Here is a 23,308-nt window from a genome sequence, read left to right as displayed (position 1 = left end):
AGAATCTCCTGATCTCCTGCTGCAATTTCCTTCACAGGCAAAATGTTGCAATTCATTTTCTTGGTAAATCTCTCTAGTAGTGTTTAAGACTGCAGAGTTTGGTGTCATAAGAATAGATTCTTTTCACACTGGTAATAGGAATTGGTTTTACCCTAATTTTAACTTCTGGGTAGAAAATTCTTGACTGGGGAAGAGATATAAACGTTTCACAGCTGAGGAGAGTCTGTTTCCATTGGGTTTTTTTAAATTTTGGACTAATTCTTTGATCTATCACTTCTATTATTTTCCACATCTATCATTTAGCAACAGCATGAACAGACCACTGGGTGTAGGAATCATGTCTGAACAGAGACAAAAAACTTCTCACAACATACAACAAAACAGAGCAAAGGTGAAGAAGTAAAAGCATGAGAGAAATATATTTGCAGAATGGCATCTTGGTTCCTGGGCTCTAGTGGGTGTGTATGGCTTTTTCCACTCACACACCCTGTTTGGTTTGCTAGGATTCTTTATGAACACCAAAGCATATTTGCTTGGATTAGAATGATTTTCCACCAATTGCAGAACCAACTGAATCTTTCTTTTTCAAGGTTTATCAAAGTTCAGTTGACTCTAGCCAACACTAGTCATTTAACTAGTTAGTGACTTTGGTAAAATTTAGATCTGGTGTTTAGGACAGTGAGTCCTCACTGATTAACATCTCGCACAGTGTTTATTCCTTTGAAGGTTTGGCTCTCTTAACTTACACTTTCTGAAATGACAAAACTAGAAACCTGTATTCCTATTTCATAAAATAGCTCAAGTAAAACACATGGCAGCACATAGACCTATAGTTACTGGACATCTTCTGGGAAGGCTTAATTTTTCCAGGAAAAAAATCAGTTGCCAGTTTCTTGCATAATTTTCTGAGTATAGGGTAAGGTTTGTGAAAGCTGATGAGGTCACCCAGCACTAGAATATATCTCAATTTTATGTGGCCATTGTTGATGGTTTAAGTGGAGACAACCTTTTCAAACACATACAGCACTTTACACTGACTGAAAGGCTGAAATCCAAAACCCTCATGTTTTCTTTTGAGCTTGACACAGAGGAAAACACCAGCAGAGTGAGTTGGGCATTAAAACTGCATGTCTTAACCTTAACCCTTAGTGAGGAAGAAACTTGAATCAGGATCCAGTGCCAAGTTTAGCAACCATTTTCATCCATATGTGTATTAGTGTCAACCCCAAATGCATAATCTGGTGTGGCATTTCCATCTGCTCAAAACCAGTGATGAACAGTCCAGAGATTATTATTTGCTGAAACCATTCTAGTTATCAGTTAAAAATCCCATAGACACACCGGCTGCCAGTGACCAGTGCTTTTAAGGAATTACTAAGGTATTAAACACAAAGCTAGAAAACACAAAGCTATCAAAGCTAGAAGAAATTTTTTAAAATGGTTATGTGGATTATTATTCCAATACCTTAAACACAGATTCAATTTTAAGCTTGAGAACACAATTCTTAAATTTACTTTAAGTCTGAGGTTGGTCAAACTAAGCAGACACAGAACCAAATTTCTGGAGGTGTGCTGAAGGCTGTTTAGAGCAGTTTGGTAGGGCCAGCAGTTGAAATAAATAACTACTGTTGTGAATTCACATTTCAAAATTGACTCCACTATTCTACACTCTCTGATATTTCTCTTTCCTCAGGGATCACAGTGCTCATGCTCAAACTGGTGAGGACATATCAGTGCTCCTTATCCTTCTAAACATGCAGACCTGGACCTGTGTAGCAGGTATGAACATCATGAAAGCCTTTGGTGAGAAGGCATGGGGAGTCTCTGGCTGCAGAGAAGGGATAGTGAGAAGCTCCTGTCACTGATGTGTAGCACTGGTCTGCCCTCCATTCACCCCCGTGTGGGAATCCAGCCCGTGCTGAAGCCCTGGGATGAGTCACTCTGTTTGGATGCACCCACAGAACCAGGGATGGCAAAACTTCTACATAAATAGCATGCCAGTTGAAAAGAAACTGAAATCAAAATCAAAACAAACACCCTGCACCTCACTATTTTAACTGGTTTTTTTCCCCTTCAAATCCCCATTAGTGAGGGAGAATTTGGAATTCAAGGTTAATAAAGCAATATCTGGAGACTGCTGTTCTCTGGTAGCCTGTCATTCATCTTGTCACCTGTGCACAGACCTCCTTTTCTTGCTTGCAACAATGAAAAAATAATTTCTATTTCCTAATTCTTCTTGCTTGTACCTCTTGAGTTTTTCTGGCAACCGTCAGCAATGCAGATAAAACTATTGGGGACCCTAAGCACAGTGCAGTCAGCAAAGAACATTTTATGCTTCAAGAATTTTCAGCCTCTTTTCCTTACCAAGGTTTCTAACCTATGAAAATCTCCTAAAAAGAGCAGGATAAGATGGGCCCTTTTTCTTAATAGATGGTCACTTTGCAGGACAAGATGTTTTGCCAACAGGAAAATATTATTAGTTCTGGCTAAGTAATGACTTTCATGATGTAGCATTTAATTAATAAATATAATTTATATACACACAGTGAGCCATAAAGATGACAGTATGTTCCCAGAAGATTTTTTGGTAATTAAATTTTATACCTTCCCAAGCATTATCCTCTGTGCTCAAAGGAAAATATTGACAGCTCTTCTTTTTAAATGTTTTTTATTTTGGGCTCTGCTGATAAACAGGGTACACTGCCAAAAACTACAAAAGAAAAATGAAAATATGATGTTAATGCTTTTGTAACATTACTTACTGTGGTGGCACAGTGGATGTCTTTCCATACATTGGCTTCCCTGGAGAGATCTGAGACTTCAAAAAGGTTATCAAGAATAACTTCCCCAATCATGTCATGTCTAGAAAATCTGTCAAAATCATAAACACTGAAATGCAATTTCCTGTTGCTGAGCTGATCATAGGCTACAGGAAACTGAAAGGTTTCATCAAAGACTGGATTTAATGTCTTTCTGTGAACTCGTGTCTGAAACTTCTTTTTCCTGTCTGGAAGCAGATAAATCTTAACGTAGGGGTCGGATGTTCCTGTGAAGTCTTTAGCAGGCAGATCTAAGGCTTTGACAATTGTGACAGCCAGAAGTTCATTCTCATAATCATACCGGAGAGTGAAGTTAAGTTTTCCACATGTTTTCACATCTTCTTGTTGCCCATCAGAATCCACAGACTTCTGTTTGTAGAGTTCTGGTTTTATTCTCCCAATGCTGGTTGTGGTCTCTCCCCTTTGCAAAACTGGGTCTGTCCCCATGTTAAAATCAACACTGGACACTTGCATCTGCCTTGGTAAGTGCCTCCTGAAGGAATTGTGCCTGCACACGGACACACAGACACACAAAACAAGCCATGGTTATCTCTGGGAAAAGACCATCTCTCAATAGAAAACAAATTAGTGAAAAGACTAAAAGAATTAAAAAATAGTGCTCTCCACATCCCCTTCAGTGTTTTGCAAGTGTTCAAGCATCCTTGAGAGGAAATGATCATTCAGAATTAATTTTTTGGCCTAGGAGACACCCACTGTCCCAGAAATAAATATATTTATAACTTTGCTTTCAGACTGTGCAGTTGAAACTGAATTCATGTTCTTTCACAGAACAAGTTGACAGTTCCAACATCGCATGATCCCACTTTGCTAGGGCCTGAGTAAAGTATGGTCAAACAGAAAAAAAAAAAAAAAAAAAGCACTTGCAGAATTTTCATCAGTACTCTCTGCTTTTTGGAGGCATTCCATGGTGGTTTTCCAATTAAATATTTACCAGCCTTCACACTGATGACCGTAAAAGGCACCTGAAAGGAAAAGGCAGAGCTGTGTCTGGAGGTTTTCAGCATAGTGCTTTGCCATCCTACTACATTTTATATACACTTGCTTGGTATCTGATATGCTGAGGTGCAGGTTGCTTTCTCCAGAAGCACTGGGAATATTTTGTTCTGCTTGCAATGCATTTCAGAGTTCTGCCAACAATTTTATGCCATTACTTTTTTTGTTTCCTTTTGTTCCCATGGTCTGCCATGCAGTGTATTAGAAAGCTGATTCCTGTGCCACTAGCAAGAAACAGTATGTTAAATTCCTTGCAATTCTGAATACAATGCTGCATAAACATATGTACTTATGGGCTTATCTTGGCTTATGAATCTGAATGGAAAGTTGTGCTATTCCTACTAAGAGTGAAATCAAACCCCTGGCGTGCCATACAACCTTAGAGCAGTATAAAAACACTGGACAAAAAGCTTCACAGCATTTATCAGCAGCAGATGCCATTATGACGACACTATCCAGTTTATTTTTTAGGCATTTTCACATTTCCTTGGTGCTTCCCTATCCCAACAATCTGTGCTGCAGAAGCTTACCACCTCCTCCTGTGAGCACAGTTAGTTGCCATTAAAGAACAATACGATTGTCAGAATTTCCTCTGCTTTTTGCAATCAATTGCTTATTAATGTCACATGTAGCCTTGCCTTATTGCTTGCTTTCCCTGTGGTGTTGTGTTCTGAAAACAAGAGTTGTCACAGCTGTGTTTCTTTCTTTAAAACAGAAATGTAAATTGTCCATTTGAAAGCAACCAGGACTCATTTCATAGATATTATTTGTATTTTTGCTGTAAGTGAAGAGGTTGCAGAAGGCAAGAAGCACAAAACTCCTGTGGTTCAGCTGAGCAGAGATACAAGAGGGTAATCTGCAGCTATTACATAATAGACAAGAATGTTTCCCCTTTCAGCTGTTTCAGTCCTGCTAGGTGCAGGGAGCAGTCCTAGCTCAACACAAGAACAGAGCAGGGAGAGCTACATAGTCTAGACTTAAAGTAGTTCAAAAAACCCCAGGTGTTTGGATGTGAAATTTAGATGAACACCACACCCCTCTTGTAAGACACTTTGCCTTTCTTTCTTTACAGATAGACAAGTTGAAAGATTTTCTTCTCTCTTGAGTGTTAAAACTCCCTGAATTTATAGTGTCTAGTTTCCACATTGGAATGGAGTGAGGAATGAAAAGGCCATGACTGGTCAGAAAAGTAGAATATTGTCCTCAGGGAGTTTCACAGCTGTTCTTGTGCTTTTGCCTCCAAGAAGCACAAGAACTCATGGGTGTGCCAAACATGGGGAAGGGGCTGAACTCCACCCAAAATTCAGCACAATAAATTCCTGAGCAGGCAGCAGTTTAGGGACTATCTTTTTAGTTTCTTTGACTACTAATGAGGTCCAGGCAGACCTGTGTTACTGCTGCTTCTGTCAGTGCTAAGGAAACCTGTGCAGAGAGGCCTTCCTGAGTGCTCCTCACACCTGCAGCTGTACTGAGATGCCCAGAGGATCACGGAGTCATAGAATAGTTTGAGTCAGAGAGGACCTTAGACATCATCCAGTTCCAATCCCCCTGCCATGGGGGACCATGTTCAAACCCGGTTGTACATAAACAGTAGCTAAAACTGCCTTTGCAGGGGAAACAGTGAAGATGACTATACATCAGTTTGAGCAGAAACAGGTACATGACAAATTCTCTTTTCTTCAACTTCTCTTGCCTTTTTGACAACCTGGGTTAATGTGAGCAAAAGCAATATATGAGACCCCAAATCTATGATTCCTATGGTAAGAGCTTTCTTTTAAATTTTCAGACTTCATGCACTTCAGATCCTCTACTGAATTGTTGTGAGATGTCACTCAGTAAAAGAATGCATTTGTATGGCTGTTCCCTGTGAGAATCAGCAGCACTTTTGCTCTAGTAAACCAAAGTCCTAATTACACAGTGCCTAGTATCTGTTCTGAGTCACAGCATTTCACCAAGACAGCTAATTGGTCTGCTAATTATTAAGATGTTTCATTGTTGTCATGGCAACATATTTATCTTCTTTTGTTCTGCAGTAACAAAGGGATTAATGACTGTGATAATGAAATACAAGGATGTCAGAAAACCAGGTTGTTAAAATACGGCAGAGCTACCAACATATGCAAATCCAGGTATGCCAACCTCTACTGACTCTTACATGCAGCACTCCCTATAGTAGACTTGCCCAAATTCATTTTGAGCATTAGCAAATCTGTACATAAATTTAATATAAAACTGTGTTTTGATGGGCATAATGACACTATGAAGCTGACTTCTAACTCAGTAAAACTGCCACATCTGTGACAAAAGGGAGGGATAGGATGCTGATTTATGACATGACTTGAGATTTATGAGGGTGACCTGGGTCTAGCATTCCTAGATGGCATTAGAGCAATGTTTTGGCCCAATTACAGAAAAGAGCATGGTCACTGGTGATATTTAGACAGAACAAAATCTTTTCCTTGCAAACACTAAAACCAACAGATATGTTTGTTTGTCTTTAACCTTAACGAACCCAAGCACCTCACTTTTGCCTTCATGCCTCTTGGGAACTGGCTCAACATGTTCCTCTCCAGCTGAGTAAAGGGCAAAAAGCATGTTCTCAGAAAATACAGGTGAATGTTTGAAGAATGGATTTCCATAGAACCAATAAACTATATTGCAAAATACTATCACAAAGTATAGGAGAGGGTGGTTCTCAAAAACACAGAACAAAATTATTTGCAAATAAGCCCCACTGCTGCAGTTCTTCTGCTGTAGTAGTTAATTGGTATCGAGGACTAAAGAGCTTTCAACAAACAGGTCTTTTCATATTATCAGGGACTATGAAAAATATGTAGTTATAACTAAACAGAAATGTATCATTTTCCTATACTAACATGTCTCTGTGCTAATGTACAATCTTAAAAATGTGATCAGGCACTTTTGATTGTTGCTCTGATGGCTTATTAAAATCCTCCTGCTTCAATTACATTTGCTTAATATGGATCCATTTATTTTATTAAGAGCTGATGGCTGCATGAAGCCATCACAGAACTAGTTACAACCTTTAATTTGCCTCATCTCAGGTGAGCTCAGTGTACAGGAGAAAATTCGGACAGTAAACATTTCTTTCCGACCCTTTGTCAATGGAATACATTTAGGAAAGGGTGCATCTGAATCCCTCAGGAGTCCTGAGGACAACAAAGCAGTGCTGCATTGAAAATGGTGCGACAGGGGTTGTGCTACCTCTGCATCTGCCTTTGGCTCCTTTTTGTTTAGTGGCTCCCAGTCAAGGACACCAGAGCCAGGTTTCAGTCATTTTGCTGCTACATTGTTGCCAGCTGGGCTTAACACAAAAAAAATGAAGTAATTCAGAAACCTGGTCTAAATGTCCATCCTCATTCTCATGCATGATGTTCTTGACAGCAGCAATTAATACGGGTTAAGTTAGGACTCCCTTAAGGCAGGCAGGGTGTAGATAAAATGTGTTTACAAGCAGAAAGATCACTATTTCTGGGTAATTTTTAAGGCACATGTCATTCTAAACATGTTTTGTAAAAGGTTGCAGAATTTTTCACCAAACTCTAAAAGAAGGTGATGTTTCCAAATGCCCTGCTACTGATTGGCTGTGGTGGGAGAGTCAGTCACTTAAAGCACAGGAACTGCCCCTTTCAGAGGAGATTTAACCCCGATAATCTTGAGAAGATAAAAAAGAAACCTCCCTCACAAGGTTGCAGAAAGACTGGTATTGATAGGAGGTTTTACTTATGTAAAACTGTCCTTGGCTTCACAAATATTTTGTATTCATTTAGATCCCAGTCCAGATCACTCTAGAGACCTGTGAGCATATTTTCACTGCCTGAAGTAGATCTGGAGCATACCCCTGGAACTTCTTTCTTCCCCTATAGTACAACTGGGACTATTCAAGTCCATTTGCCAGCCAGCTATTTCTTCTGTCTATTCAGGAGGTCAGACAGTCTGAATACTTGGATTTGATGGATAAACTCTTTCAGTTAATGTCCTTTTAGGCAGCAGTGAGCTGGGTAATGGGCTTGCCATGCTAAACTGTACCAATTTTTGTTCCTCTGTGTTTAATGCAACAGTTGCAAGTTCAGAATTATCCGAGTGTTGTGGGACTGTTCCTCAGTGTTTGGACGCTGTGCTCCTGTTCTGAGCAGATGGATCCAGTAGCAGGAACCAGGCATAGCCAGGGTAATGTGGCTTAAAGCCAGCTGGACAGTCTCACAATTAAGGAGATGCTTGGGCTGCTAAAGTCAGTCAGACCTCCTCTGGCTGGAGTGCTGTCATTTTGGGAGCTTCATGTGCTTTCCTCTTGGCTGGTCCATGAGGCTGGAATAGCTGAGAAAAAGCACTTGAGCACTCACGGCCACAACGAGTGCACTGAGCTGGCAAAACATTGTCTTTAGGGCTCCCAGGAGGCAGCAAAGTGTGTGCCCACTCAGTGTAAAGCATGTGCCTTTTGCCTCTAATTATTGTGAATGTGAGGTTTTTTTTGTTGTTGTTGTTTGGTTTTTTTTTGTTTTTGTTTTGTTTCTTTGGGTTTAGTAGGTTTTTTCATGTGGTTGGTTTTGGGATTTTTGGGGTTTTTTTTTTGGTAGTATGTGTTTCCTCAGCAAACTGCATTTTGAGAAAAATGCTACTTCCTACACAGTATCTGTACTGTAACTTATGGCATTACACAATACTTCAGGTGCCTCTTTTAGCCTTAATTTTCCCAGTCTTTGCTTATAAAACAATCCCCTTTTTGTTCCAAGATTTGATCTTTGCAGTTCATTGTTTGTTTCCATGCATTAAATTTACTGGCAATGTTTGAAGAAAATCCTATTTGAACCTATAGGTCCCTGCACATCTTCAGTGCTTTTCAATATAAAGTGGCACCTAACGCAAAATTAAAATTTGTTATTTCCACTTCAATACTAAAGAAACCACTAGGGAAAGCTGCGTGCTTTTCATTTATTTATAGACCTATATGGAATCTGTACAGCTTTAAGATCAGTCCATAAGGATCTGTATTTTTTGACTGGAATTTTAATTCCTTCATAATCAGCAAACCGTGTCTTCAATGTGCCATCAATAATGAGTCTATCATTTATTTGGTTGAAAGGGAAACTTTCTTCTGCAAAACCAACTGATATATCTATAAAAAACATCTCTGTGAAAATCTAGACTTGCAGTTCTTTAAAAAAAACACTGAAATATGTTTTCTTGTAATCAAAACCCAAAAAGGTAAAGCGGCAACAGTTATCTTTACAAAGTAGTGGAAGATGTAGATTTCACTTTCATATGTTCAAATGATTATGCAACTAAAGGTACACTAAATATTCCAGAATATAGTGTCCAAAGAACAATGTGGCTTCATATTCTCATGACTGATGTTTTACCCATAACTTCTAAGAAACCTGTGAATAATCCAGGATCCTGGAAATTTTCAGTGGTGTTCCTGCTCTACTTGTTCCTGGGAAAGGTGCCGCAAGTCCGAGTGCCTCTGACCTACCTTGATGAGGACGTGGGCTCCGTGATCTGCCTCTGCATGCGAGCATGTCTGATCAGGTGCTCCTTCAGGGCGCTCTGCACCTCTGCTGGTATGTCAGGTGAAGTGTGGCTTATTTTCAGCGCAGCTTCAAGCACCTTGGTGGTAGGTTTCCCATTTTCTTTAACTTCCTTTTTCTCGCTGTTCTCCAAAACCTCTGTGGGAGCGCTGGAGCTACTCTGCGGGACATTACTGGCACTGGAGGTGAGAGGTTTGCTCCTCCAGCAGGGCCAGCACAACTTCCAAAAGACAAAGAGCGAGACCACCAGCAAGGCGAGCCCACAGAAGCTGACGACAACTGCTAAGAGACTGACTGAGACATCTGCAAGGAATTAGAAACAAAAAGCATCGTGACAGACAAACATGCAGAGGAAAAAAAAAAAAAGACACAAGCAAGGAGATAGAAGCATTTTTATTATTATGTCTGTGTAGAGCTTTAAAGTCCTATTAAAGGTTGTGATTTTTTTGTTTCTTTTTCTTTTTGCTATCCAAGCTTGTACCTTTAAGATGTTATTATTTTCTAATATCTACTTCACAAACATTCCTTTAGTTGCTCAGGCCAAGGTATGTGTACCACTCACCACATACTAGACATCCTTCTCAGGAATTTTCCTTCTCAGGAAGTAAGGAAACAATCCCAAAACCTCCCAGCCACTGTTGGCTAAAGATGTTGAGATCAGTAGATGTAAGAAAAATTGACCTAGTTTGCTAAAGCAAAGTTATTATAATCAAACAACAAATATTCTCACTGAGATTTAAAACAAATACATGAGAATTCTGTTCCCAAATCTAGATTTCCAATTTTGAAAACAAGAACGTATATAGACAGTCTTCTCCTTATGGGTAATGTACACATCCCTTTGCTTACTGGCTTCAGATGGAGGACACAGATGCTGAAAACAACAGCAACAACTTTAATTTCGGTCAGAGGTTGTTGATGCTTAGTTCTTTAGAACATATATTTAGAACATCAAGAACACATCTATGGAAAAGTTAAACCACAGTCAACATTTTCTATCAGTACACATGAAGACAGATTAAATCTAAACTGCTAGGCTGATGTACAAATTTTTTTGAGATTTGCCAAACTTCTGACTCTGTGTGCCAACTGCTTCAGAAACATTTTAAACCTTAACATTTAGGTGTAAATAGGAACAAGATAAAGTCTGTCATAAATAAGAGATTTCTGTGGTTAAATCATGAGCTCTAGACTAAGGCTGTGTCAGACCAAGATAGCACAGATATATCAGGATCTAAAATTCTGCTGTGAAAATGCAGCTGGCTTCAGAGAACAGTGAAATGCCCCGAGCTGTACAGAGATCATGCTGTACACTGAGCTACTCTGGCTGCCCTGTGTTTGGCTTTTGCTGCCAAAACTGCTTAGAATATCCAATAACCTGGCCAGAGATAGGAGAACAGATTTCACAGCAACAAAATTCCATGGACACATAGGAATTTTATGAGATGGTGGATCACTAGGACTGCCAGTTGAGCCCAAATTAGGAGTTTTATTCTACGTGACATGCTTCCATTTGATTTTTCCAGTATCCTGTAATATTATAACCAAAAAATCCCTTTGCTTTTCAAAACAGCCTTTTATATGCCTTAAAATTATTCACAAGGCCCTGCTTAAATATTTCTCAAGTAATGGCTGCTGCTGTTTGTTACAACAAGTTTTGACAGTTCAACAGCTAATACTTTGTATCCATAACTCCAGGCTACAGGCTACTAAACTGAATCCCTGGAAAAGTGCAAAGAGAATTTGAGCATATTTTCATAAATTTTCACATGAGCAAAAAGGTATGGATTAGCTCCATGAAACAGTATGTACCTCACTAGTGCTTATGAGAATTGAAGACAGAATGATGAAGCAGAATGATGAAGATGGAAAGCTGAAGGTGAAAATTTAGGAATATTTTCTTTATTAATATAAAACATCCAGATGCATCTCTCAGTAACAAACACTGAACTTACAGACCACTCCTCATGAAAATGTGTGAGAAAAGCAAAAATGTATAGAAAATGTTGTAGTCTGGAGATCATACCCTTCCAGCCAATTCCTAGTCATGGATCAGGAATTACAATAGGTAAATGATCATTCTTAGTGGGTGGTTTGTATGTGCCCTTCTGTTTCAGCAGATGACAGACATTAATAACAAGGAGAGAAGATCTTGCATGACCTCAGTTCCAGGGAATGGTCTGTAGTGGGTTGATTGACAGATGCCAGAGGCCCATCAAAGCTGCTCTCTCAGCCCCCTCCTCAGATGGGCAGGGGAAAAAATATAACAAAAAAAGCTTGTGGGTTAAGATAAGGACAGGGAGAGATCACTCAGCAATTACTGTAATGGGCAAAACAGACTTAACTTGGGGAAATAAATTTATTACCAATCAAATCAATGGTGACTAATAAAATCAAACCATAATAAACTTTTCTGCACTCCTCCTTTCTTCTGGGGCTCAGCCCCACTCCTGCTGTCTCTGCCTCCCCCCTGCAGCAGCGCAGGGGGATGAGCAATGAGGCTGCATCCGTTCATCACACGCTGTCTCTGCTGCTCCATCCTCTGCAGGACTCCTCACACCCTTGCCCTGCTGCTCTCCTGCAGTGTGCGGCACAGGAGCCAGTCCTGCACAAGCTCCAGTGGGAATCCTTCCCACACTCTGCTCCAGGGTGTCCCTGCTGTTGGGAGCAGACCCTTGGGAGCACACTGCTCCAGCAGAAGCCCACCGCAGGGTCAGGAGTCTTGCCAGCAAATCTGCTCCAGTGAGGGATCTTCTCTCTTTCCACAGGTCCACAGATCCTGCCAGGAGCCTTCTACAGGGTGGGATCCTCACAGGGTCACGGCCTCCTTTGGGAATTCGCCTGCTTTGGGATTGGGATGGGCTGCAGCAGTGAAGACCTGCAGTGGGAGGCACCTTGCTCTCACATCTGGAGCTTCTCCTCCGCTCCTTCTTCACAGACCTTGGTGTCTGCAGAGTTGCTCCTCATAAACTCTCACTCCCCTTCTCCAGCTGCTGATGCGCTGTAGATTTTTTTCTCCCTTCTGAAAAACATTTTCCTGCAACCCCTGTGTCTGGGGGGCTCAGCCTAGGCCATCCTGGAGCCAGCTGGCCTTGGCTCTGTTGGATGTGGGGGAAGCGTCCAGAAGCTTCTCACAGAAACCCCCCTCCTGCTACCAAAACCTGGCCAGGCAAACCCAATTCACAGTCAAAAGCAACTTTAATATATTCATACAGAGGTAGGCCTCACTGAAGAACCTTCTTTAATAGATTAAACCAGACCAACTGTCAAGCAATCTGGCCAAATTTTTTTTCTGGTCTCAAAGTGTGACAAAAAGTGGAACTCTTGAAAATGTTGATGGTCTCTCAGAAATAAATAAAAATTAAGAAAAAAAAAAAAAGAGAAGAAAACAAAAAATAAAATAATTTTGGGTGATTTGCAATATTGCCAGCTCAGTTTAGGGACAGTTGGCATAATTAGGTTATATTTTGAGAGGAAGACTTTTAGAACTGAAAATTGTAGGGTTTTTTTTTCATTTGGAAAATGTTGAAGGAGGATGTTTTAACAACTTTGAAACTGCTGGAAACATTTCAAAACCAGAAATATGAAAATTGATCCCTTCCAGCAGAGCTTCAATTTGATGAATAGATACTATCAGCTGAAAAACATTGCATCAAAGCATTTCTAGCCAATTCTAATCTAAGTTTTTCAGTGCAAGACATTTTTCAAGCCTTCAAATAACTTCTTGTCTCCTTTCAACACCTACTCCTGTACTTCAACTTTCTCTAAGCTGTTTTTCTGGATTTCCATTAAGCTACTTCAAAGTTGGAAAAGCTCCCAAAATCTTTACAGAAAATATGTTTTATATCTGTAAAATAATCCCATGAAATATCTAAAGTCTCAAGAGCAGAGATAAGGAACTAATTCTATAAGCAGTAGTAGTCTAAATTTTTTTTTGTTATTTTATTAATAAATTAAACAGCCTCACATACTGAATTTCATAGTGCAACAAATACAGGAAATATTTGAATGGCAAGAAAAATTACCAAAAAAATAGTTCATTACAGAAAACTAGTTAATTACATTTATTGCCACAATTGCTAAAAATCAACCACTATGCCATGAAATAAAAATAGACATAAAAAGCATATTGTTTAATGTCCTTCCTTCTGTCAGTCACTCAACTGAGCAATTATGAGATATTTGTAGTTATGTGCAGAGTGAAATCATCTGAAGAGCAGTCAAACCCTTTGTGTGTTGGGCTGGATATGCCTCTTATATTAAGGTTTTATAAGAAGTTTTGTTGAAGAATGTAGAACATTAAGAGGAAGTTCTGAAGGCTTGGAGCTTCTTCACATCCCTGCCAAGGAATCCTGATTAGGAAGAAAAATGGGTGCTGGAGGATGGATTTGCCGTCAGAGCAGGGTTGCACTTCACATACAAAAATATTAAGATATAGAACTGGTGACAAATTCAAAGAGTGGCTAAGTTTTAAGGACAGAGGAGATAATGCTGGGACAGCATTAATTGTCAACATTGTGAATAGTGTTCTCTCTGGTCCAAAAGAAAACAAAAACAATCTTGCACAACTCTTTCTGAACTGGTAATTGCAGATTGTCTGCCATGATTTAGATTTACACATTTTGGAATGTCAAAAAGATTTTTTTTTTCTCATACCATCTCCTTCAGGTCAGTGGGAGATCTTCCAATGACTTCATGTCACTCTTGGTCAACTCCCTTTAGTGCTCTTTGTCCTAAATGTCGTATTTCTAGTCTTGATAAAATTTAGTAACTAAAAGCATCCTGTTTCCTCATGGTTTTTTATTTAAAACTACTCTTTCAAGATATGAAATTTTGGACAATTTTATATTTCTCATTTAAGAAAGGCATGTCTATTGAGAAGCCTCAAAAATTCTCTGTATTTTTATAAACATCCTCTGATACATTTCTACCATAAAAATCTCCTTGATAGCCAATCTTTTGTATGAGGCAAATACTTCAGAAACATCCCCATGTGTTGCTTTTTTTTTTTTTTTCTTTTCTGGATGCTAGGTAATGTCTTGAGCATTGGGTTTGGTACTATGAATTTCAAAAAGTTTTTGTTTGGAACTTGCCTCAGAAAAGTTCTGCCCATGGATCCGTTTGCAAACATGCACATTGGCAAACTTCCATTTCAAAACCAAATTAAGGTCACTTACATTTTAAGCAACATATGCCTCATGAGGCTGAATTTGGAAAAACCTACTCCATAAACCTGTGATATTGAATAGAGAGAGAAGCACCATGCAGGATGCCCACGTGTATGAGGGTCAGACACATCTGATATGAACCACATTAAAGAGAATGGATTCTTCCCAGAAAAGGAGCATGGGTGAAAGAAACACCTGGAGAAAGGAGGGACCTAGTCTCTTCTGGCCCATTTCTTTGTTTACATCTGATCTTGGTTCTCTTAAATATTTAAAAGGCAATGTCTGCAACCTGTGTTCAAACATATTTTTCTTTAACTTTGAATTTGTTCTCTTGTTCATCAAGCCATAAGGTACTTCATCCTTTCCATAATAAAGGAACTCTTGTGATTGTAATACCAGGAGTCAGCTCAATCAGATAAACTAATGTCTCTGATTTTCTAGGATTTGAAGGGAAGCAGGGCCTTTATAAATTATAAAAGGTCTGGGGCCAATAAATCTCCCCTATTCCTGTGCAGATGAACTAGTTGGTTCAACCCATCATTTCTGCTGTTCAGTTTTCCTTGGGGAAATTTTAAGCACATAAAAACTTGCTGGTATTAATTTTTACTCTGCATTAGCAGATCTTCCACAATTACGCCTGTCTCATCCAAATCCCTTCAGATGGGGACATGATGCTCTAGCATGCCTCAGAAAGTGGCAGGTGCAGAGTCTTGTATTTTCTCTCTCAATCTGAACCTGTCAAAACACCTGACTTCCATCAAAGGAAGCAAAAAAAAAGTGGCTTTCACTTAAAAGAGTAGGTGTGACCTCCTCTCCTGTTCCCATGGAGAAGCATCCTTAGAAGATCTTCCTCAGACTTTTACTCTGGCCTTATTGTGCATGTGTTCTCTTCCTGTTAATTCATTCTGGTGTCTGAATTTGTTCCACACAGCCACCACCATCTTCTGGCTGGTAGATCACTTAATGCTAGCAGAACTCTGTGGTAGCTTTTTTCCTGACAGGAGAGAGAGAAATGAATTCAGGGTTCACTGTGGTTTACTACATGATCACAGCATGCAGAATCATTAATCTTTTGTCAAAATCAATTTATCTAAGCTATATTAGAGATGATGGATCTCACTTTTTCCTGGCTGGGTCTGTAAATTATTGGTCTTCACTCTCAAGGCTCTTTCTGGCCTAGATGCTTTTCTCCTTGTTGACTCTCCCTTAGTCTCAACAGGAGGGACTCTGTGCCACACCCACACCTGCCCATTTAACTTTCCATTAAATGAAAAAAAACTACAACCTTATGCTTTGTCCCATGCAGTTCTCACACTTTTGAGGATCTCCATATCTGCAAGAAACCCTCACTATCCTCTTTCAATTAGAACACACCATGAACTCACTGGGCTGGTGTTCACCATAAACTGTAAGGAGGTTCATGCAGCTCAAGTGTCATCTTTGAATTGCCATGGCTATGTTTATTCTTACTCAGCATTATATAACAAACATCTCACACATATGACAGGACTCAGGGAAACACTAAGTCTCCATCATCTTTACAGATTTGTTCTCCAGATGGTATGAATCTTTCTGTATTTTCCCCCTGTATTTCATCATGAAATGTGTATAGAGTAAGATTCTTTTGTAAACCTCTTGTTTTTCCTGTGTTGCTGCTGTCTGCATTGTTGTGACTGCATTCAATTTTGCTGTAAATAAATCTGGTCTCTGTGGTACATTTACCCTCTCTGTTTTGCCTTTATGCTGCTGAATTAGATGCATTTCTGGTTTTCACAGCTTGTTAACACTGATTTTGTAAGTTATGTTTTTTAGTAACCTTGCACTTTTTTTCCCACCAAGCCTTATTTCTCTGATAGTAACATTGATCTAACCAGGTGATGAAATGTATGGTAAATAATTTGGTTGGTCTATTAGCTGTTAAAATGTTTATTATTTGATTTTCTCATATTTCCCTGTAGCAGAGACACTGTTTCGTTTCTCTGTAACAGAAGGCTCACTTGTTTCACACGACAGTTACATAATCACAAAGAAAAATGCTCCTTTCTTGTATGACAGTCTGATCACAGTAGCCTTCACATTTGTCCAAGCCATTTCTCAACCTCTTCATGCTTACTTTGGCACAATTGAGCAGAATTTGCAAGCACTCTGTGGGGTAAATCTGTTCTTCCCCCTCCCCTAAATAGATCCAGGCAGTGCAAGCACAGCCACAGCTCACGCTGTTTGTGATGTGCGTGCGCTGTGCGCATGAACACACCGTGTTCAAAGGAACCAGGACTAAATGCAAACTAAATCAGCTGCCATCCAGCAGGTTGAGAGCTGTCAGAGAAGCTTCTGACAGCCAACAGGAGGCACATGGCAGCTACAGCAAGAGGACACAAGACATTGCTCTTCATGGAAGAGTGAACCTGTATTACAGACTGGCCATGTGCAGGATGCTCCAGTGCTTTTTTACTCCCTCTGTACTTCTATAGCAAATTGTAAATCATGGGTAGGCTTAAAAACTTGGTAGGTTAAACTGTTATGTTAACAGAATAACTGTCAGTAGAATATTTACATGAATAACAAATGATCACCTAGAAGCTGATGCTCTTTGCATGGTCAACTTTCAAAAATCAATTGTCTGACAAGCAAAGGAGCAAGAGTGAACATCACTCTCAAGATATTCACTACCCACTCTAGTAGGCTAAAATATGCCCTCAATGTTTATGGAAGAGCTGGGTTTCCAGCACTGTCATAAACACTTGTCACCCATGGGAACTGATAATGAGAGAGTAAAGTTTTGCATGACCAGCAGGCCTAAAAAAAGGCTAAGAGCACAAAGTACCCACCATTTGCAGAGGACATAAAATGAATTTTAAACATGTGTCCCTAGAGCAGAATGTCCAAACTCCTCTCATTAAGCTGTATGCAACTGGCTTAATCTTCAGAAATGCTCACAACTGGGACCTTTGATGTGCTTGATTCCACTGAAAATGAGGAGGGATGCTTAGCTGGAAAAAATTAATTAGAGTCCTTTGTTAATGAAATAACCTGAGCCAAGACACACTGCATATATGAGTTTGGGACAGTTATAGAAAATTAATAATTTAATAAGTTTAGAGATAAATTTTATTATGTGAAATCCTGCACATCCAGCTCCCATTTATTTTCCACCTAAACTCTTATAATTGATGTCTTAATTATTTTGCCCAAATGTACTGGAGGTGTAAAATAAAAACAAAACAGCTGCACATCTAATTGTGTATTTTGCCAAAAATGCTATAACTTTCAGAAGAAAGCTCACAGTCATCTAATCATACAAAGAAATGTACTATAAATCTAAACAGCTTCCTAATCTTTTCACTTGAGCATTCCCATGAGATGAGCAAATTAATAGTTCTTGTCATTACTGGGGCAGAAAATATAACAGCAGATGTCTATATTCACTTGTTTGAAGTTCTTAGAAATTTATAAAATTTTCTGTCTCATGAAGATTATTTGCTATGAGTTCTGTAGATTGATTGTTCATTACACTAAATATGATTACCCCTTCATGACCCAAGCAGCGACCGATAATTGAGGGTCCTAAGGTGTTAGTGCTGGCACTGAGAGGGAAAAACCTGTTGAATAATCAGTCATTTCCTTGATGTAAACCTATCTGTTCCCTTATTGGCAGGAAACCTGAATATGTCTCCTTTCTTGTTGCTACTTTCTGCTTTGTTGCTTCATTTTGTTACACTTTGCCTTCCCAGTGCCATACTTACTATTTTTTCTTCTGACTGTATCTCCAGCTTCCTTTTGTTTGTTTGTTTATCTTTATAATGCTTCTTTCTCTCATCTAGGCATATACACTATAAAAAAAAGCCACTGCCCACCATCTCTGCTTCCCTCTGAAACTTCTTGGGTCATGGGGTCAATATTGTCTCATATTTTGCTTTGAGCCTGTGATTGGGTGACGCATCTTCTGCCTCAAGTAGCTGATTCCTCTGAGAAGCTTGGCTGCTTTTCATGGTCTAGCTGAGCAGAAAGCTATCACTACACTTACTAACATAACCATACCAATGCAGTTCTAGTTGCATTTCACAGTGTTTTCAACTTCCAGAACATGTTTTTATCCTTATGTTAAATAAAAATGGTCTCCCTTCCTTTTTACCATCTACTCTTTTACTTTCTGAAAGATTGCTTGCACTGTTCTTTCCTTTTCAAATATGTGTATCCTCGTGGTTTACAGAATCAGACAATATTCTGAGTTGGAAGGCACCCACAAGGATCACCTAGTCCAACTCCTGGCCCTGCAAAGGACCATCCCCAAGAATCACACCATATGCCTAGAAGCATTCTCCAAATGCTTCTTGAGCTCCGTCAGGCTTGGTACTGTTTAGACTTCTCTCCTTTAGTGACATCTCATTAGTGATTTTTGCCTATTCTACCTTTGTGATACTTTTAGGTATCCTTCTGAGACAAGGAAAATGGAATGAACTTAACACTTCCATCTTTAATGAAGAGGATCTGTGATTGTTCAGTGCTCTGGACAATGTTAGCTTTATCCATAGAGATGACAAGGAACTCTATGTGCATTTGAAGAGGAGATATGGCATGGCTTACCTTTCAATGACACCACTTCTCTCAGCTAAAACTGTATTTAGAGTATTCCTGCTCATAAAATTGATGCAAGTTATATTTATATCTTCTACACCTAAGTGTTTACATGTTAAAATATTGTCAATTATCAGCAATGACAGTGTCTGAACCTCCTCTGGAGTATTACTGTATGTTTAATACTATATATTATTATAGAGTATTGCTATACGTTCATTAGCAGTGTTATTAATGAGAAAATGCTCAATATACTGTGCATCTCAATAAAGTTGACAACCATCATTTAATATTGGTTTCCTTTTAAGGGGGAAAAAGTGAGATTCAGTAATTCAGCTGAGATGTGGCACCCAGTGGTTCCAGCTCATGTTAACTATATTTTTTCCCTAATCCAATAACTGTAAGGTAGTTAGAGGTTGCAAATGGAAACCCAAGATAATTGTTGACTTTCAAAAAATGTTTAAAAAGAAGCTTGTCTTATTATAAACAATGCAACATTGAACCAAGACTTGAAGATTCACATTTTCTAAACAGCAGATCTTGGTTTACCTCATGGAATGTTTTGTGTCCTTCATATCTCACCTGTTTATACACTGACTTTGCAGAGCCAAATTTTCCAGGCTCCATAGGGTAATGCTGTTTTCATTCAACCTTCTACCATTCAGACCATGAAGACTAACACAGAGCATGATCAGAATATTCATGATCCATGCTGGGGGAAAGGCTGCAGCTCCCTTGCCCCTCCTCACCTTGCTGCCCTGCCCCGGGGGCTGGGTTGGGCTGGGCTGACTAGGGCAGGGTCAGACAACAGTGATTTTGATCTGAGATACTACAAATAACCTGAAATTTGCGGTAAAATATGTGGGTATTCAAAGAAAAGAAAACAACAACAAAAAGCCCATCAGCTGCGGCAGCAGCGACAGCGCAGCTGGGGCACATGCTGAGAACCTGCTGCTTTACATGACCCAGTGTTAATTTATTTAATTTGCACTGTTACATTTGGCATTTCCTGTCCATAATGCAAGCTGTTAATTTGCATTTATGGATAGACAGTAGAGGTTATCAATCCCACCTAGCAGAAACTAAGCATAGAACTTTGAGCAACTTTCAAGCCCTGTCCTAAAAATAAGTGCCGAGGAAAACAAAGTGTCCAGAGAGCACCACACAGGATAACGTAAAAGTGCAGAGTTGGTTCCAAAAGGTGCAGAAAATCCAGACATCAGGCACCAAAAGCACCACTATTAGAACTCAAAATCTTAGCTTCAATACGACAATTTTTCTGAATTTGGAATGTTTAAACTAACCCAAATTTTCTCCTTCCACCCTACCCAAATTTTCCTGGGCAAGTGTCCTGAGCCAGACCGAATCTCTGCCCTGACTCCACAGGTTCCCACTGCCTGTCAGACAGCTCTCCTGCCTCCCCCAGCGATGAGCGGAGAGGATGCAAAACACTCAAACCTCACTCACAAAGGGGAGACTGGGGGACGTGCCGAGCTGTGCCCCGAGCCCCGGCTGCGTCCCGAGCCCTGCTGGCTGCCCGCACTGCCCGCCGCCCAACCTGTTGCCCGGGCCCCAGTGTCGCTCGCCAAACGTAGAGGGACGGCCGGGGACAAGAGAGGGAGAGCGGGTGCAGCCCACGCGTGGCGTGCCCAGCGCACGGAACCGCTGCCCACCCTTGACAAGAGCATGGAGCGCAGCCCTCTGCCCGCTGCCCACCCGTGACAAGAGCATGGAGCGCAGCCCTCTGCCCGCTGCCCACCCGTGACAAGAGCATGGAGCGCAGCCCTCTGCCCCGCTGCCCGCACGGCCCCGCCAACACATGCAGCATCAGCCCGGCGCCGGGCTGTCCGTACAGACAAACTCCCGTCGCGGGGAAAACCTTGCCGAAGCGGAGCTGCGGGTGGCAAACGAGCGAGCTGCGCGGGTACGGGGCCGTCTCCGGCGGTGATTTCTGTCCCCTTGGCACCTGTCCGTGCTCCCCGGCCCCACGCCCGCACCCTCGCCCGCTGCCCCCACGTTTGCCCGCAGCGCTGTGCCCGCCCGGCGGTCCCGGCGCTCCCTCAGCGCTCCTCGGCAGCCCCGGCGAGCTGCGAGAGGGAGCGGATTTTCAAGCGGGCTGCGTGCCTGCCCCCACCCAGTCCGCCCCCTCCGCACGCAGGAAAAGCAAAGGAAAAAGTTGCGCTCTCCGGCCGCCCACGCCTCGCTGTCCGCCCCGCGGCGGCGGCAGGACGAGCCCGGCGGCGGCGGGGCCGGTGCCGGTACCTGTGCCGCCGATGCCCTGCCGGGCGCTCTCCAGGGGGAAGATGCCGGCGCACTTCTCCCGCTCCACCTGCCCGCCCAGGCACAGCTCCGAGATGATCTGCAGCGCCTTGTGGCAGAGGCTGCCCACGCCGTCCTCCGCCGGGAAACTCATCTTGTGGCCCGGCCGCCGCCGCTAGGCCATGGCCGGCGCGGGACGGCTCCGCGCCCGACCCGCGCTGCCTCCCGCGGGGAGCGGAGCGGGGCGGAGCGGCGGCGGGAGCGGCGCGAGTGCACCCAAGAAGTAGTGAAGGAGCGGGGGGAGGCAAAAAAAAAAAAAAAAAAAAAAAGGGGGGGGGGGAGGGAAAAAAATAAAAAGAGGGGGAAAAAAATAAACATCCACTTAGCAACGCCTTTTGTGGCTGCGGGCTCCGGCAGGCGGCTCGGCCAATGGCAGCTCGGCGCGGGGGGCGGGGGGCCCTCGCATCCCCCGGGAAACTTTTCCTTCCCCCGCCCCGCCGCCCCGCTCGGTGCGGAGCGGTGCGGTGCTGTGGGCGGCGCGGGGCGGCGGGTGGAGCGCTGCCCCTCCCGGCCGCAGGACCCCGGCCCCGCGGGGCAGCGGGGACAGCGGGGACAGCGGGGACAGCGGGGCGCTCCGGGCGCAGCTCCTCGGCCGCTTATCGCGCCGCCAGCACGAAGCGGAGCTGGCTCCCCACCGCTCCGCTCGTTCTTCCCCCAGCGTTTTTTCGAAGGTGACCTTGGGGGGTTGATCTTCAGCGCGGGCTACCGAGCCGCGTCGATCAACTTCAGTGACCAAATCACAGTCTCCACTCCGCTTCTCTGCAGCGGAGGGAGCAGGACGGTTGACACAGTAGGTTTCTTTGACTTCTAAAGGAGTTAGAGGAACCTTACGGTTGTCTGGTCTGTTTCCTCTACAAATTCTGTAAAGTTGGGTTATTTTATAGGTAAAAAAGTTGCGGCTACGGCGTGTGTTTGAATATACTTCTAAAAATCAGCGCAGCGTATACCACTAGTGGTTGTTTCAGTTATTGGCTGTGGAGCTGAACCAGACTTCATCTGTTAACTTGTTCATCTACTTACTGAAATTCTGACGCAATTTGTTGTTTCTGAGGGAAAATGCCTCTAGTTCGATGGCATACATCTGTCTTGTAATGCTTAATTCTAACTAGGCATAGATGGAAGGATGTCTGCCAGCAGTTTACTTAGCAACACTGCCTGTAGTCTGCTGCTTGGGTGTCTTGGTTTCATAGGCATGAGAAGTTAACTTCTGTGCTGCTGTGCTTTTTTCCCCTCTGGATTTTGAATTTTTTATCTGTTACCTGCAAATAAATATCTCTAGCAAACTGTCAAGTTTAACAGTTGAAAACTTTAAAACCATCCTTTGATAGCTGAATTACAGAATAAGAAGATGAATTATTATTTCAGTTTTAATTTATATAGCATAGATACTTGTTAAAAACATCAGAAGATACTTCTAAACTCCTAAAGCCCCTAAAGCCTTTTGGTGGTTTGAAGGAGCATGCATTTATGTTCCAATGCTCCAATATGTTTCTTCAGTGGAAAACAACTTTTTCTGCATGTGGAAGGACATAACAGCTTGTTTTCTAGCTACAACTCCCACTGCTTTGATTTTCAATAGCCTGGCAATTTTTAAATTAATGTGCAGCTGCATCGTGTGCCCTGGTATCCACAAAAACCATTAATTTTCCCTGTGGAAGTGGTCTCACACGGTGTTTTACGACACAGTAACATCTTGCCTCATGGGTTCCAGGCAGTGCCATCAGACCAGACCATACCAGCTCTGGCTGTCCTGACTGCTGGTCGTTACCAGGTTCATACTGCCTTGACAGCTTCCTCTTGACTAAGGGAGAAAATTCCTCTTTTTTCAAATCAATTGCACGCATTCACATCCTCATGTTGTCCA

At 41.8% G+C, this 23,308-nt stretch overlaps 1 protein-coding gene across 1 annotated transcript in view; it reads right to left on the bottom strand.

Annotated features, from left to right (window-relative positions):
• Positions 1–21,538, bottom strand: part of SYT10 (synaptotagmin 10) — a 33,214-nt gene extending 11,676 nt beyond the window's left edge. The window contains exons 1-3 of the mRNA XM_041487505.1: positions 21,388–21,538; positions 9,328–9,685; positions 2,763–3,327 (exon numbers count right to left, since the gene is read on the bottom strand). Of these exons, the coding sequence (XP_041343439.1) occupies positions 2,763–3,327; positions 9,328–9,685; positions 21,388–21,538 (1,074 nt within the window). The remainder of the gene's footprint in view (positions 1–2,762; positions 3,328–9,327; positions 9,686–21,387) is intronic.
• Between the last annotated feature and the right edge of the window lie 1,770 nt (positions 21,539–23,308).

This window comes from Pyrgilauda ruficollis, unplaced genomic scaffold (assembly GCF_017590135.1).
Source record: "Pyrgilauda ruficollis isolate IOZ18807 unplaced genomic scaffold, ASM1759013v1 scaffold80, whole genome shotgun sequence".
NCBI lineage: Eukaryota > Metazoa > Chordata > Aves > Passeriformes > Passeridae > Pyrgilauda > Pyrgilauda ruficollis.
The sequence above is the reverse complement of the archived record's forward strand: the minus strand, read 5'-3'. Positions and strand labels throughout refer to the sequence as shown.